Here is a 17,624-nt window from a genome sequence, read left to right as displayed (position 1 = left end):
TGTTCTTCTGAGTGTCCTGGAATATGCAGCATATTCTTATTTCTTACCTAATACAACAGGCTGGAACACTCCGTTGCTTTTAATCCATATTCCCATACAACAGTTACTATCATTGCAGCGTATCTTTCCTGGCTCCTTCATGTCCCCCAGTTTAGCCATAGGTAACCCTACAGAGTCATTCTCACGCAGAGCACAGGATATTCCTTTAGGATGGACATCTAAGGGAGAAGTAGAGGTTGTGATCTATAAAAGTCCATTCACCACATCCTTCCATTTCCAACAATTACACTCACCTGGCAGAAGAATTGAAAATATGATCAAGTGAACAATGAAACTGAATTCTGTATGAGACATTCCTATCAGATGCAGAGGTAGTATGTATTTAATGATATTTGCCTGTCTTTCCCAGGATCCAATCATTTCCGGCACCTTCTCGTGACCTGAATTTATTTTACATACATAGATTTTTTTTTTCATAAATACCCTATTCTATCAGCCTATTCACATCCATTTCTCATCGCTAACTCCTATAGTCCTTCCCTTGTATTGCTGATCTCCTTTCTAAACCTATTCGGCAGGTCTGGGCAGAGGACAATAAAATCTCAAGGATACACAACACAGAACGTATCTTGCCTGTTACGATATCCTGGGGGAGTGTTGTTCTGGCTCGGAGCACCGAAGGAGGAAGGGATAAGTGGGCACAAAGTACAGAACTAAATTCAAATTTAATGAACAACTAAACCCTAAACTTGTAATTTTCAGATATTAGGTTTATAGTAAAACATATTGTTCAGTGTAGAAACATAGAATTTGAAATGAAAGATCCAACGGGTCCATCTAGTCTGTCCTTTTTTCTGTTTTTTTTTTTAATTTTTAAAAGTTTTCATTTATTTTTGTATTTTTATTTATTTTTCAGGGTCCATATGGTCCACAGAATCTACCTTGGGGTATGTAGTGGAACGATCCATTTCATCAAACAGCTCTAGCTTTGTCGCTCCCAGCATGCATCGGTCCTCCTCCCTATATACCCCGCCTCCAGCCAGTTTTTTTGTTTGGAGCGCTGCAAGTATCCAGGCGCGCCTGTTATTACAGCGGGACTGCCTAGGCAGTCCCAGGCTTTTTTATTTTATGATTTACTTAGTCTTTTGAACTACCGAGTTTAACAGTACCAGGCGCTGGTAAAGACGTAGGTACTGCGATTCCTACTACCTCTGCCAGGGCCGAAAACACCAGTACCGCTATATGCCCTGAGGCTCTCGGCAGGCCTCAGCGTGGCTTAGCTAGCGCCTATGCTGAGGTCCGGACTGCAGGTCTGGCATAGAGATGACAGGTAAGTGCACGGCAGTCCTAGTGTCCGATGTAGGAGACGCATCGGTGCAGCTGCGGGTGAAGGCCTCGTGTGACGTATCCTCACTAAGGCGGCCGGGTCCTTATCGTCTGTCACCAGGACGGGAGCAGACACACTAGAGCGCACTAGTAAGCGTCTACTACTATGAGGCCAGCGTACCCATGCCGTCAAAATCTCAGCTTAGGGGAGTTAAGGCGCTCCCCTGGCCGCTCCTCCCCCAACCCAGATGCAACTTCCAGGGTGGAGTTCAGCATCTGGTTTTCTATATTCGACCACCTCGTGGTGAGAGGCTTGCAGATCGCATTTGTATGTGTACTGCTGTAGCTGTTGGTCTCAGGAGTTGGTCGGTTTCCCTGTATACCTTTCTCTTGGGTCTGGTGTATAGCACTCAGGGCCTGATTCAGAGCCGCTCGTAAGCGGCCGCTCGTTCGTTCCGAGCGATGTTCACACATCTGCGCATGCGTATGGGTCGTAATGCGCATGCGCGAACCAGTCAGTGCGGTCGGAAATCGTGTGCTCGCAAAATAGCGAATGCCTGCTACTTTGAGTGACAGGATGAGGCGTTTGTGGAGATCCAAACGCAGGCGTGCCAAACGGTCAAAACTGCCGTTTTAAGGGTGTGCATAATTAACAAAGCAGCGTCATCGACCACGTCACTTGGTTGTCTTTTAGCCGGAACTGCTCGCATGATTGCGGTAGGAAAATCCAACCACAAGCACTGCGAGCAGTTCATACGCCGTTCGATGTACTCGATTAATCTAATAAATAGCGGAGATGACGTATGATGCGAGCGCCAGGGGGCGTTTTTTTTCAAAATAGCGAGCGCATGTTTCGTTCGCTCGTTCAGACATAGAGGCGTCAAAAGACCGCAAAGAGCGAGCGCTTAATTTAAATATCCGGCCCCTTTTTCAGAACGGCCGTCCGCAAATTGCGTACGGCTCTGAATCAGGCCCTCTATGGGGCCTATTCATCAACACTAAACTAACGTTTTTAAGGACATTTTCCTTAACTACCGTTATTTTAGTATTCATGATGACACTTAACACAGGAGATATCACTGATATCTCCTGGTTAAGTCCGCCTGCGTTAATTTCCACACTCCCCATACATTAGTATGGGCATATGGAAATTATGCTATTCATCAAATTCTGAAAATTATGTATTTTCGGAATTTGATGGTGTTACTTACTATACGCCACTCTGAGGTGGCGTACAGCGGGTTACACTTACCTGCTGTCAGCTGGGCAGGTCCTCCTCCGGCTCCTCTGACACTGTGTTCTCCCGGCAGAACACAGTAAAGTTTAGAAAAAAAACCCTTTTTTTTTTCCCCTAAACTTTACTGTGTTCTGCTGGGAGAACACAGTGTCAGAGCAGCAGCCAGAGCCGGAGGTGGCTGCAGCAGCCAGGTAAGTGGGGGACAGAGAGGTGAGCGGAGGGGTGGAGGGGGCGGGTTGGGGGACACACACAATTACTGCAGCTGTAGGCAGTGCTGCACATGCGCTGCTTTACGGATGTTACAGCGCATGCGCAGCACTGATTACAGCTGCGGTAAGGTAGAGTAGATAGGGAAAAGCATCTATTTCCTGAAAACCTGACAGCTTTTCGGAATAGATACTTATGGAGAGGAGGAATGATGAATTCCTCCGGTAATTAGGTAGAACTCCATGCGAGTTCTAAACCTAATTACCTCCATCAAATTTTTAGTAATGATGAATAGGCCCCTTTATCCTACCATTACCCCTCCAGGGCTGGCTAGTTGATTCAGAGTCCATTTGCAATAGCAATTGTGTGTATTTATGCCTTGTATGTGACTTTAATGCTAGCTGCTGTATTGTACTGCCTTTTTGTTTCAAACTGTCAGTTGTACCTTTCACGGTGTTTCTCCTCATCCCTCTGAAAGGTGTGGGGGGTTTCATTTGTCATGTCTAAAGGTGTATGTGAGAAGGATGATATGAGAGTACTCAGATCATGTCCGTCTTGTTTGGCAGGCCTATCTGAGCGGGATGTTAACCTGGATGGATTGTGTAGCCTCTGTTGTAAACAGCTACCTGTTCAAGCCAGTACATCTAAAGCTCAAGCTCTAGAACCACCTGGGTAGTATCAGGTTTTGTCGCACTTAGTGGACAAGGCCGCAGAAGCGAGGGCTCCGGCTGCGGTATTTCCCCATGCTATGGGGTATTCACAGCAGTTGCATCCTACTGCCCCCTATGAATTCCTGTTGGGTTAGTTCTACTGCTCACTCTAGTCAGAGTACGCCACCGTCTATATCTCTTCAGCAGCCAGATAGACAAGTGGCGGCAAAGCAGGGGCATAAGAGAGGTTCCTATCATTTACCTCATGATGACCTGCAATCCTCTTTAGACTCTGACTCTCAGAGTTCTCGGTCTTACTCAGTAGAAGACCATCAGTCTCTGGTGGATGTCCCCTCCCTGGTGAGAGCAGTTAGATCTGTCCTCAGTATAGAGGAAGAGGAGGCCCCACCAAAAGCCAAAGTGGTCTTTAGGAGTCAAAAGGTGGCTAAGGACTATTTTCCTCAGTCTGAACAGCTGATGAATTTTATGTCTGAGGCATGGAGTACTCCTGGGAAGCATTTCCATGCTACAGGATATATAACCTCTCGGTACCCATTTGCACTTGGGAAGTGTAACAAATGGGAAGTTCCCCCAATGATAGACACTCATGTCACGTTGTTGATTAGGAGTGCTACGTTACCCATTCCTGCAGCATCCTCTTTAAAAGAGGTTACAGATAAGAAACTTGATTTGAAATCAATGTTTTCATTATCTGGAGCTATTATCAGAACAGCTATGGCTGTAGCCTGGGTAGTGAAAGTTATGGAGGAATGGACGACAGCTCTGGACGGGTACTATACCTGATGCTACCAGAGAACAGCAGTCTTTTCTCTATCTAATGCGAGAAGCAGCTGTGTATATGGGGGAAGCGGTCATTGACGCAGGTATTTTGGCTTCTAGGGTCTCGCCAACTTCGGTTGCAGCCCAAAGATCCCTTTGGCTAAAGACCTGGAAGGTGGATGGAGGATCCAAGAAGGGTCTTGAATCTTTGCCTTTTGCGGGGAAGGTACTGTGTGGACCAGAGCTGGATGACATAATGACTTCTCTGGCAGCACCGAAGTCAGCTGAATTGCCATCCGCAACTACCCCTAAATTTAGGCAGTTGGCAGCTCGGTAGGGCGAAGGGTCAGTCCTTCTTTATACAGAGTCATACCTGCATGACACGTCATCCCAAGAAATCTTCATCAGGCAAACATCCTGCCTCCAAGCCAGATAGTAAATCTACTGTGTGATGGGACGGGCCTCCCCCTGGGGGGTCTCAGGGTTGGATGCTGACTCTTACAGTTCTCCCAGGCCTGGTATCAGACAACTACGGATGCCTGGATTCGAGAGCTGGTTTCTAAAGGTTATGCCATGACATTCCTGAGGCATCCCCCTCAGAGGTTTGTGGATACAAACCTTCCTTTAGACCCGGTCAAGGCTTTGGCCTATCGGGACTCTATTGGGGCCTTCCTGAAGTCAGGAGTCATAGTCCCTGTCCCTGTGATGCAACAGGGAGAGGATTATTATTCAAATTTATTTTTGATTCAAAAACCAAATGGGTCACATCGCCCTATCCTGAATCTGAAGTCTCTCAACAGGTTCATCCATGTGCCAAAATTCCTTATGGAAACCCTACGATCAATTATGTTGGCGATGGAGCCTGGGGATTTCATGGTCTCCATGGATATCCAGGATGCAAATCTGCATGTGCCAATTGCTTGATCCCACCAAAGATTTTTGAGATTGGTGGTAGATCAACAACATTACCAATTTCAGGCTCTACCCTTCGGGCTGGCCACAGCTCCTTGGGTATTTACCAAGATAATGGCAGTCATGATAGCTCATCTCAGACGACAAGGAGTCAGGATACTGCCATATTTGGATGACCTCCTGATATTAGCACAATCTCAGGAAATGTTACAATGTCATCTCCAGACCTTTGTCTGCCTAGAAAAGCACGGCTGGATAATAAATTGAAAAAAGTCCTCTCTTTCTCCAACCCAGCAGATGGTGCACTTGGGGGCACTGCTGGACTCCCTGGGACAGAGGATTCTTCCACCAGAAGACAAGATTGTGGCACTACAATCTCGGGTGCGCAGTCTTCTCTGCAAGCAAAGAGTGTTGGTACACTTGGCAATGCAGGTGCTGGGCTCCATGGTATCCACATTGGAAATGGTGGCTTATGCCCAGTTACACTCCAGGTCCCTGAAGAATTGGATCCTGGTGCATTGGGATGGAGAGTATCATAGGATAAAATCCCAGATGATTTGCATCTCGCCAGAGGTTCAGCTCTCCCTCGCTTGGTGGCTGGAGACGACTCATTTAAACAAGTGTCGTCCGTTATGGTACCGGATTGGGTACTCCTCACCACAGATGCAAGTCTGCAAGGATGGGGAGCGGTGACAGGTCACCACACCTTCCAAGGAAGGTGGTCGATGCAGGAAAGTCACCTACCAATAAATATATTGGAGCTTCGTGCGATGCACAGAGCTCTCATACTGGAGCAGGACCTCCTACAGGGCAGGCCTGTCCAGGTTCAGTCCGACAGCGTGACAGCAGTGGCCTACATCAATCATAAAGGAGGCACACGAAGTCTGGCGGCCATGAGGGAAGTGGCAGAAATTCTGCGGTGGGCAGAATTCCATCTTCCAGCAATCTCGGCAATATTCATCCAAGGTGTTCTCAACTGGGAAGCAGACTTCCTAAGTCGCCAGGACATACACGTCGGAGAATGGGCTCTTCATCCGAAGGTATTTCAAATCCCGCTGGACAAGTGGGGATTACATTACCAGACGTGGACCTTATGGACCACAATCACAAAGTCCCCAGGTACGGGTCCAGAACGAGGGACCCTTCAGCCACCTTCATGGATGCTCTGGCGGTGAGATGGGATTTCAGGTTGGCATACCTGTTTCCTCCAATCTCCCTCCTCCCAAGGGTCATCAGAAAATTCAAGCAGGAAGGCGGCAGGAAAATACTAATAGCCCCTGCCTGGCCCAGAAGGCATTGGTTCTCAGACCTGACTTGTTTATCCATAGACAGGCCACTTCCACTGCCTCAACAGCCGGATCTGCTAGTGCAGGGTCCCTGCCTATATCAGGATTTACCTCGGCTGGCTTTGACGGCATGGCTGTTGAGTCTTCCATCTTCAAGGCCAAGGGGTTTTTGGCCTCGGTGATTCAGACGATGCTGAGGGCAAGGAAGCCTGCTTCCGCCCGCATCTATCACAAAATTTGCAATTCATCTTCCTTTGGTGTGCTCACAGAAAATATGACCCTAAGATTTTCAAGGTTGCAAGGATACTTGCTTTTCTTCAGGCAGGATTAAACTTAGGTCTTCGCCTGGCTACCTTTAGAGTTCAGATTTCTGCTTTACCAGTTTTGTTTCAATACAGAATTGCCCCTCTGCCGGATGTTAGAACATTCTTTCAGAGGGTTCTCCAGCTACAACCTCCATTTGTCCCTCTGATAGCTTCGTGGGATTTGACTTTGGTTCTCAGGGCGCTGCAGACTGGAACATTTCGATACGGTGGACTTTAGATGGTTGACAGGTTTTCTCCTCGCTATCACCTCGTAGAGTTTCTGACTTGGCAGCCCTGACATATCACTCTCTATATTTGATTTTCCATCAAAATAGAGCTGTCCTACGGACTAAGGCAGGTTACCTACCAAAGGTGGTTTCCCGTTTCCATATGAATGAGAAAATTGTAATTCCGGCCTTTCAGTATTCAGACCTGTCTACAGATGAAGCTTCCTTGGATGTGGTTCGAGCCCTTCGTATTTACGTGGATTGTACCAGCTCCATCAGGAAATCAGATATGCTCTTTGTGTTATATGGGTTTCACAAACGAGGCTGGCCAGCAAACAAACAGACTTTGGTTCGCTGGCTTCGTATGACTATTTCTCAGGTCTATACACAGGCTGGTCTCCCTGTCCCAAACAACGTGACAGCACATTCTACTTGGTCTGTGGGACCATCGTGGACGCCTCGGCTGAACAGCTATGCAAGGCAGCCACTTGGTCTTCCGTCAATACGTTGATCAAATTCTATGCATTTGATACTTTTGCCTCCCAGGATGCTTCCTTTGGGTGGCAGATCCTCCTCTCTGCGCAGGAGCGTCCCCTCCCTTAAGGGAACTGCTTTAGGACGTCCCCAAGGTAGATTCTGTGGACCCTATGGACCCTGAAGAAGAAAATCAGAGTTATGGTATAACATACCTTAGATAACTCCTTTTCTTCGAGGTCCATAGGGTCCATAGTGCACCCTCCCTGATGCACCTGGCCTCAGTTGGGATCTGTTCTTTTGATTTTTTTCGTATCACTGATTCCCTCTTCGTATGTAGAGTGTGTCTTGTGTGCGATGTACTTCCTTCTCCACTTTCCGTCTTTTGCCGTTAGGCTTATTAACAAACTGAATGCCTGTGGCTGAGGTGGGGTATACAAGGAGGAGGACCGATGCATGCTGGGAGCAACAAAGCTAGAGCTGTTTGGTGAAATGGATCGTTCCACTACATACAAAGGTAGATTCAGTGGACCCTATGGACCTTGAAGAAAAGAAGTTATCTAAGGTCTAAGTACCATAACTCTGATTATTTCAGATCTTAATAACCAGATGTTTGTCCCATGCATTCTTGAATTATTTTATTGTATGAGTCAGCTGCTCAGAGACTATTCCTTGGATCTCTCACCTTTGGGAAGATGTATTACACCTCGGAGAGATGAAGTGGAGAGAATTAAAGTACCATCCAATCATCTCCTAACATAGCCTGTAAGATGGCGGTTAGGGGCTGATAGGTTGGTACTTTATCTCTCTCCGAGGCTTGATACATCTCCCCCTTATGTTCTGTCGGCCTTCCTCCAGTTTCAAATTGTGTCCACTTACATAGAGTATGATGGCAGATAAGAACCACTTGGCCCATCTAGTCTGCCCTTTTTTAACCTTTTGGTAACCTCAAACCTATATGATCCTTAAGGGTCGATCCAATTAACCGTGAATGGTGACAGTTGCCGTTACAACAGCGATCAAACGCCGGCAACGGACCGGCACCTCGCACCCTTCGCAACCCGCTCTGAGGGCCTGATTCAGACCCGCTAGCTAGGTGCGGACGCGCGCTCCCAGCATATGCAAATTCAGCTAAGTGACATCAAGGCAGGCAATAGCACGGCAAGGCATAAGAACGCCCACAATGTCTTGGCGTGCGATCACTTTGTGTATGCAGACGCCCACCAGCCTGTCTTTAGCTGCCCACTAGCGAACGTCATCTCCAGGAAGTATATACAACCATCGGTACATCGGGTTCCATCGGAACTGACCGCAGTGCTTGCGGTTGACTGTACCCTACCGCAAGCACTGCGAGCACTTCAGTGTAAAATTCAACCAGGTGACGTGTACTAGGACGCTGCCTGTTAATTATGCACGCCTATGAAACGGCGTTGAAACACACAGGCACGCCTGCGTTCGTACCTCCACTCCCCCGTTTCTAGTGGCCTGCCCCTGTTACCACCCACAAACGGCCTCTTCTGTCACTCATTCAACTGGGCTGTCTATGCTGGGTGAGTGAGCTCTTCCCGATTTGACGCAGTGGTTCGCGCACGCGCATTGTGATGCATACGCAGAATGCAAATATCGGCCAGCTACGAGCGATCACATCCTTGCGAGCAGGTCTGAATCAGGTCCTGAGCCTGAATTTGCAGAATTTTGCTTGCAGCCCAACAGGGCTGCGAACAAAATTCCGCGAATCCAGGCTGCCGTAAAAGGCAGTCATTGCTGCGACGACTCGCGCCGGCAAGATCATCGCGGTTAAATGGATTGACCCCTATGTTCTTTGTAAGGATATTCTTTTAGAATAGCCTTATATTTAATAATGCTGCTATCCTAAGGCCTACTAATACTTTTGACTAGAGATGAGTGGTTCAGATTCGACTCGGTTCTTCCTATTATGTTCAGATATGAAAACGAGGCAAAATGTTTTGGATCTCGTATTATACATTAAAAATCAGATCTGCTCCTTCTCTCCTGTAAGGTGTTTAGCTCTTTAAGGGGTCTATTTATCATTGATGGCAGTGTGGACCAGAAAACTCTGGGCCTGATTCAGACCCGGTCGCAACCGGGTCTGGTGGCCCAGATGCATGTGCACGAGGGAGCCGGCTCCATCGTGCGCATGCGCGAGACCCGGATAGCGACAGACAATCCGTCGCTCTGGGTCTCGTACCAAAGGGGGCGTGCTGTCGATGTTGAGTGACAGCATGCCCCCCTTTGGTGGGCGGGCCGGGGGGGTGGCTGCCCAAACGGAGGCGCTCCCATGTGAACGCCTCCGTTTGGGGGAGGCCCCACTGACATCACGAGTGATGTCAGTGGGAGAGATTTCGGCTCTGTTAGAACCGAAATCTCTCTGGGGCTTGCGGCGACGAGACCCTACCACAAGGGTCTCGTCGCAAGCCCGATGGTCAAGACCATCGCGACCATCTTCCTGGCCACTTGCTATAGCTGTGGGTGGTCCAGCTCTGAATCAGGGCCTCTAAACGCTGAGAATCACAGCAATAAGGAATGATTTTTCATGGTTATTTAACAAAATTCTCCACCTTGGACAGTGGCTAAAATAGGAGCCTGTCCCGATAAAAAGGTACAGCCTGATCTGACAATGCTCCTGTGCAGTCATAAGGTCTCGATGTGCCAACATGGGAAGAGCATGGAGACTTCCAGATGGGATCAGACAATATATTGCTTTCCAATCTGTAACAATGCATTTTGCTGCTAAAGTGTTGAATAATGGCAAAATATATCTTATTCATACCTCTAGGCTTTTGAGATAAGAATGCAAGCCAGGGACCGCGGGTTAGTTTAGCAACTTAGGACCTCATTCAGATGCGCTCGCAAGCGGGTCAATGGTGAGGCCCTGCGCACGCGCAGCGGCTGCAGTTCGTGTGAGCAAGCCCAGGAGCGAGTGACAAATTTACTCACTCCGGGGCTCACTAGAAAAGGGGCGGCTGTCGATGTTGATCGACAGCTCGCCCCATTTTGTAGGTGGGGAGGGGGGGTGGCCGGACAAACGGAGCCGTTCCTAAAGGAACGTCTGCCGTTTGTAGGCGGCCCTACTGACATCAGCAGTGTTGTCAGTAGGTAGCTTCCTGCACTGTTAGAGCAGGAAGCTACCTGGGGCTTGCGGGAGACGAGACCCTACCCCAAGGGTCTCGTTGCAAGCCCCGATGGTCTCAATGGTCTCGACCATCGCGACCATTACCTGGTCACTCGCTAAAGCTGTCTGTGGTCACCCACAGCTTAGCAAGCAGCCAGGAGGCTGGCTTTTAGAGAAGAAGCGGCCGCCCTCATTCAGAGCGAGCGCTCGCATTTTGCGAGCGGCTCTGAATGAGGTCTCAATGGTCTTGACCATCGCGACCATCATTTTGGCTGCTCGTTATAGCTGTGGGTGGCCACCCACAGCTATGCGAGCGGCCAGGAGGCCGCTCCAAAAAGGAGGAGGGACGGCCCTGATTCAGCGGCTCTGAATCAGGGCCTATGTCCATTAGCACCATGCAACCGTTTTCTTTGAGGGCTATCCTTAATTGTTCAGAACTTAGCTGTTGATCCAATAATCATTCATTTTCAAACCTTGAGAAATAAGGAGTCATTGAACAAACATTCCTACTTAAGAATATGGAGAGTTTGTGTATTTTGTATTGTGTATTTTGGCCCTCATTCAGAGGCGGTCACAAGAAGCGAGCGCTCGCTCTGAATGAGGGCGGCCGGTTGTGGTTTGAAGTGCGGCCTCCTGCTAAGCTGTGGGTTACCACCCACAGCTTTAGCGACCGACCAGGTTGATGGTCACGATGGTCAAGACCATCACGTCCATCGGGGCTTGCGACGAGACCCTAAGGTTGGGTCTCGACAACCGCAAGCCCAGGGAGCTTCCTGCTCTGATTGAGCAGGAAGCTCCCCACTTACATCACTGCTGATGTCAATGAGGCCGCCCACAAAATGGCAGGCGTTCCTTAAGGAATGCCTCTGTTTGTGAAACCACCCCTCCCGCCACGCCTACAAAACGGGCCGAGCTGTCGATCAACATCGACAGCCGGCCCTTTTGTAGTGAGCTCTGGAGCGTGAGAATTTCTCTCTCACTCTGGGGCTTGCGCACGTGCAGTGCGCCCGCTGCACGTGCGCAGGGCCTAAACATTGACCCGGTTGCGAGTGCTCAGCGCTCGCGACTGGGTCTGAATGAGGGCCTTTGTTCTCTACAACAAGATATGTAATAATAGTTTTTGATAGAGGGTGATTGAAGAGGGATATAAGGCCGGCCATACACGGGAAGATTTTTTACACGATGTGTACGATTTAGATCGATAGTACCGATCGATTGTACACATCGTATGTTGGTTTGGTGTACATACGATGGCGATACATGTCCCCGCAACTGTATAATCGGATCGCCTCTTGTACTGGAAAACCGTACGAGGGCGACCTATCTTGCCACGATGTGACACACATCGTATCACTTTTGGCAGGTAATACAATCCGATGTCTGATTACGAGGTGTATACCACTATGCCACCAATGCATATGACCCCTGGCACTGCCATTGTTTATATACCACTATGCCACCAATGTGTGTCCCCCCCACATGGCCCTGCATTGTTTATATACCACTATGCCACCAATGCATATGTCCCCTGGCACTGCCATTGTTTATATACCACTATGCCACTGATTTATGTACACAGATAAATATTTCAAACATTTTATTAAAGTCAACTTAAAACTCAACTATTAACTAAAAACTCAACCATAAACATTATAACACAATCAATGATCAACAATAAAGTTTTCAAACTTTTAAAAATAAACATATTATATTTACAGATGTTTCTGATTTTTATTTCCACAGAAATGAATAGCCCTCGAGAATGCCAGTTAATAAGTGGATTCCTCGAGCGTTATCGCGCTCACGAGTGCCTGTGGAAGGTGAAGTCCAAGGACTATAAAAACAAACCGCAGGGCGACGGTGATAGATAACATGGTCACCTTTTCCCTCCCCTTCCATGATGAGGCTTGTCCGGATTGGGTGAGAAGACGCATCCAAATGCTCCGCACAGTGTATGTTAAAGAGCGGAGGAAGGAGACCGAGTCGCGGTTGTCAGGCGCAGGGACGGATGACGTATATAACAGTACACTCTGGTACTACCCACTTCTTGAATTTCTCCACGAGGAAGAGCCCCAGAGATCTTCACAAAGTCTACTTGTAGATACAGGCCCGGAAGAAGAGGCTGTACCAGTGGCTGTATACCAGTGGAGAACCCAGAGGATGAGCCGGCGTCTACTATGGATGTGGTAACTGGTAAGTGCATACAAGTTCATTATCTGATACTGTCCTCCTGCCATGGTACAGTGCCCACTCCATTAAAGTAGGCCAGGTATTGCTCCCTGACCTCTTTTGCCCGCGCACTTGCTACTGTCTCCCTCACTGTGAGTGTGGCGACAGAGGGCATTTGTAAACCCTCGTGTGTTTGCTCCTGCTCGTCGATGGCCATCCCCATAGTCCGCAGTTGTAAGGTACGTTTTTTCCTCAAAAAACTGTGCCGAAGCTGCTGCACATTATCCCAAATGCATTTTCAAATATTTGCCAGGCCCTAGATAGGCGATAATTGAAAATGCGTTTCTCTCTGGTCAGTCCCCTTTGTCCATACGGCTTTAATAAATGTTCATGTAGAGCAAATGCCTCGTCAGCCACGAACACATAGTTGAGGCCGTGCTTCATAACTGCTGAAGATGGCAAATTGAGACGGTTGGTGGAGAGTCTGTTATAAAATTCCGTATCTTTGAAGGATCCACCATCTGAAGCACGCCCATTTTTTTCCATGTCCACATAAATTCATAGTTGGCATTGACCACCTCTATCAGCACGATACTGTGAAAGCCCTTGTAGTTAAAGTAAAATGAGCCGCTGTGGGCAGGTGGAATAATACGTATGTGTTTCCGATCAATGGCTCCTCCGCAATTTGGGAAATTCCACCGGCAATCAAATTCATCACCTATGGTCTGCCAGTCCTCCACCGTTGTAGGAAACTAAAATAAAGATAAATTATAAATTAGACTTTACTGTACATTAACATTAATCTCTCTCTACTCCTACAGTCTTTCCCGGCTGACTTGGACCTGAGAGCGTTGCAGAGGCACCACAGCTTCCCCGCCGAGCTAGAAGACAGGCACGCAGGAGTCTGCCAAACCCAATCCATTAATGCAGCAAGTCAGACAGGCACTCTGCAAACCCCCAGACCAGTTTGACAGCCTGGGGTCACACGTTACAAGTAGCATCCGTGTGATGGAGGAGGAGCTTCATGCTGAAAGAATAAGTTACCAGGTCATTATGCAGGGTAAATTAAAGAAGCTGACAGGTACCTCCATGCTTCACCTAGACCCTGTAACCCCGTCCCCTCTACTTCCACCTGCAGGTCCTCTACTCCTGTCGCCTCCACTTCCTTACGCAGCACCATCCTACCATGGTCGCCCACCACCAACCTACCTGGCCACAGAACGAATGGGGCCATCCCCATCCATTCCTACACCCCCTCCCACTTACAATAGGCCCTGAGAGGACCTACCCCACCACATCCACCTCTACGGAGGTTTTACATAGTGCCATGTTGGCTGAGAATCCCGAATTTTATAACTTTGGGTGCTGTTGGAAAAAGTTTTATGCTCTTTTTTTATACTCTATCAGCCATTTTGTTCTCTCCCAATACCTGCTGCAGGGTATGGGGTGTGGATGATGCGGATTGGGCAGGGCCACTAAAACGCATGGCGCAAGGGCAGATTGTGGTTCGCCGCCGCCTCTATCTGCACTTGCGCCATGTGCTTCTTGGCCTGTTCAATCCGTCACCTGACAGAGCATATACCATGCAGCCGGTATTGGGCGACAAAGAAATGTGTGACAATATTTATATGTGTGTTCCTGTAAAGGGAAAAGTTATGCTCCAGCGGTATGGGGCGACAAAACTAGCTAATATGTTGTGTAATAAACAAACCATGTTGGCTTGATTAAGCATTGTTTATATTTTACTATGTTGATTACAACGTAATATGTTGTAATTAACGTTACGTTAATTAACCAAACGTTTGATTGCAAACAGGTTACAAAAAAAATAAAATAAATATTTTTTTTTACACCAAAAAAAAAAGTGTTGTGTTTTTACTCATCTTAAAATACTGGTACTTCAGGACTTTTACAATGGCATCACAGGTTTCGGGTATGATGCGCCCCAACGCCTGGGCGGAAATGAGGATCCCAAACCAGGTCTTCGAAAGACCATCCTGTAGCCAGATATCGCAGGGTAGCCACCAACCTCTCCTCAGCCGGAATGGCCATCCTCATGCTGGTGTCCTGCCTCTGAATATAGGGAGTCACCAGACGCAGCAACTTCTGGAAGGTGTCGTCATCCATACGCAGGTAGTTGCGATAATCGTCTGGGTTGTTCTCCCTAATCTCCATCAGCAGGGGCATATGGGAACGACTTTCCCTCCTCGTCAGCCACTCTTTAGTTCAGCACGACCGCGTCCTCCTCCTCCTTGTCTCCTCAGCTTCCTCACCTTTCAGCTTCAAGTAGCCATAGGCTAGCAGAAGCTTATGGCGATAGGAATCCATCAGAAGATGATAAAAATCAGAAGAAATACAACACTTTGTACAAGGCAAGCCTTTAACAAAGCACACTAGCACTGCACAGCGTTCAGCAGGTATACAGCCAAGTTTCACTAGTCACAGAGCGGAGTATAACATACCTAAAATGGTGGCTGCCATTTATACCCCCTAGATAAGCCCTCCCCTATTCACATTGCAGCAGATTCATCGTAATGGTTATGTGCACAACTGATCAATCGTTTACGATTTGTAATTGTGAAACGAAGCATCGGATCGTATGATTGTATGAAAAATCGTACACCTTTTGAACACATCGTATCCAAAATTTCAAGGGAAATCTTATAAGACAGGTTGTACGTTTTTTTATCGCACCATGTAAGGGCCACATAACTCTGACCCCTATTTTCAGTCAGGGCAAATTGCAAGATGGGAACAGCTGTTGCTTAAAGGATAGATCTGTAGCATAGTCCAGTGGTTCCAAACTTTTTTGAATAACGGCACCCTAGAGTAACAGCATTGTTTTCAAGGCACCCCTAGGCCAAAAGTTTGTTAATGAAAAATTAAAAAAATAAATAATAATAAGTAAATTGTGGTTACCTGTCATCTCAGGCTCAGTTATGTGGTGGTGGACAGGTTTGTGCTTCTGTTTTTCCACATATTTACATTACATTGACCATAAATAATTTGAATTGATGTTGGTCCACCAAGCTGAGGCACCCCTGCAAGTGTCCCGAGGCACCCCAGGGTGCCACGGCGCACAGTTTGGGAACCACTTGCATAGTCAATGATGTGGCTGCCAAAATATTGGCACAAGATCCAGTCACACCAACTGTGGCAGCACCAATGGCCATCAGCTTAATAGCAGGATCAATATCCCTGCTGACTGCACCTCACTAGTCTGAAATTCCCTCAGTGCCACTCATAGTAGTTCTCAGGATGTAGTACAGGAGAAAATTGCTGACTGTCCCTACAGACAGTGCTGTGGACGAGGCAGGGAGTAGTCCCAGCAGTGATGGGCAGTTCAGGCAGACTGCAGTATTGATTTGAGGTAGTATGTAGTGGGTAACTGACTGGTTATAGAAACCTTATAGGCTGTTGAAGTACAAATCACATGTCTGGATGTGACTCCCCAGAGACTCTCCCTAATAGTGTGTAAAATGGGAGCATGGATGGGAATCAAATGATGAATCTGTGGAACAATCAATGTTTTGGTTCAGATGTTCAATGTTTTTTTTTTTATTATTATTTTACCATTGATGGTGATTTTGCAATATTTACTCACCATCAGAGAATTTGTTCCGATGCTCTGCAATTGTCTGCTGATTGACTTGACCCACCTACCACTTCCTGTTGAGCCATTAAAATGCACAGAGGTAGTTTCTGGGTAATAGGTTTAAGCACAGGTTCTCAAACTCGGTCCACAGGACCCCAAACAGTGCATGTTTTCCAGGTCTCCTCACAGAATCACAAGGGGAAAAATTAGCTCCACCTGTGGATCTTTTTAAACGTGTAAGCGAGTAATGAATACACCTGTGCACCAGCTAGGTGACCTACAAAACGTGAACTGTGTGGGGTCCTGAGGACTGAGTTTGAGGACCACTTCGTTTAAGCAATCCTGTGCGTTTATGTGATAAAGCTGTACTCTTACTGCCCCTGCGTGACATTTACATTCATCAGAGACTATATACACCGACCACTGCTCTGGAGATGCATCTCTAAGGGGGGTATCCAAATAGCTGTGAACGTCGAAAAACTTGGATTTTTTGCCAACATTTTTTCTCCCTATCCTATTATTTTGTACTAAATAATAGGATATTTTGGCTAAAAACACAAAGGATCCGTGATAAGTTCACGGACCAATATGTTTTCGCCTTTGCGATGGCAAAAAACTGCACTTTTCGTACATTCTATCTCGGGAAACACCATATCCCGAAAAAAGCCTGCGATAAGTGACGGAGTCGGGCAGCACTATAGGGATAATTGGATAGCCCCGGGGGATCCATTAGCTCCCCAACAATGTTCGGAGCTAATTGGATACCGCCCTAAGTAGGAGTAGTAGCAACAGAAAGCACTCGGAAGAAAAGGAACAGACCAGATTTTAATACTGAAAGGATTTTTTTTCCATTTAATTCTGTCTCATGAAAGAGACTTTTGGGGGTATTGTAATAAGTTCTGTTTTTTTGCAAAATGTTATTAATGACAAGTCTCATCTTCAAATGAAAATTCTGCCAAAATCGTGAAGATTGGGGATTTTACAATATAGAACCTACTGTGTCAGAGACTGGTAGTTTCTCTAGACTTCATATACATATTACCTCCAACATTTCCTTACACTATATTACACGTGGTTGCAGGTATTAATAAACAAATAACGTTACCACAACTAGTGTTCAAGGCAACTGATGCAATATTGTCCTACTGTTAGAGGCGTATCTATAATGGGTGCAGGATGACCTTGTACTGCACACCCTAGACTTGTAACTAACTTTACACATACTTGACAACATTGGCAAGTCCCTCTCCGGGAAAGGTAGGCCCAGGTGTGCAAGTTGGGAGCGTGGCGTGGCAAATTGCATCATACCGACCCGATCCCCCC

At 47.2% G+C, this 17,624-nt stretch overlaps 1 protein-coding gene across 1 annotated transcript in view; it reads right to left on the bottom strand.

Moving 5' to 3' along the window:
* Window positions 1–17,352, bottom strand: part of AMHR2 (anti-Mullerian hormone receptor type 2) — a 73,817-nt gene extending 56,465 nt beyond the window's left edge. Inside the window, exons 1-3 of the mRNA XM_088469082.1 lie at window positions 17,344–17,352; window positions 16,311–16,365; window positions 48–218 (exon numbers count right to left, since the gene is read on the bottom strand). Coding sequence (XP_088325208.1) covers window positions 48–218; window positions 16,311–16,365; window positions 17,344–17,352 — 235 coding nt within the window. The remainder of the gene's footprint in view (window positions 1–47; window positions 219–16,310; window positions 16,366–17,343) is intronic.
* Window positions 17,353–17,624: the final 272 nt, after the last annotated feature.

The sequence above is a fragment of the Taudactylus pleione genome, unplaced genomic scaffold (assembly GCF_031769625.1).
Source record: "Taudactylus pleione unplaced genomic scaffold, aTauple2 ptg000089l, whole genome shotgun sequence".
NCBI lineage: Eukaryota > Metazoa > Chordata > Amphibia > Anura > Myobatrachidae > Taudactylus > Taudactylus pleione.
The sequence above is the reverse complement of the archived record's forward strand: the minus strand, read 5'-3'. Positions and strand labels throughout refer to the sequence as shown.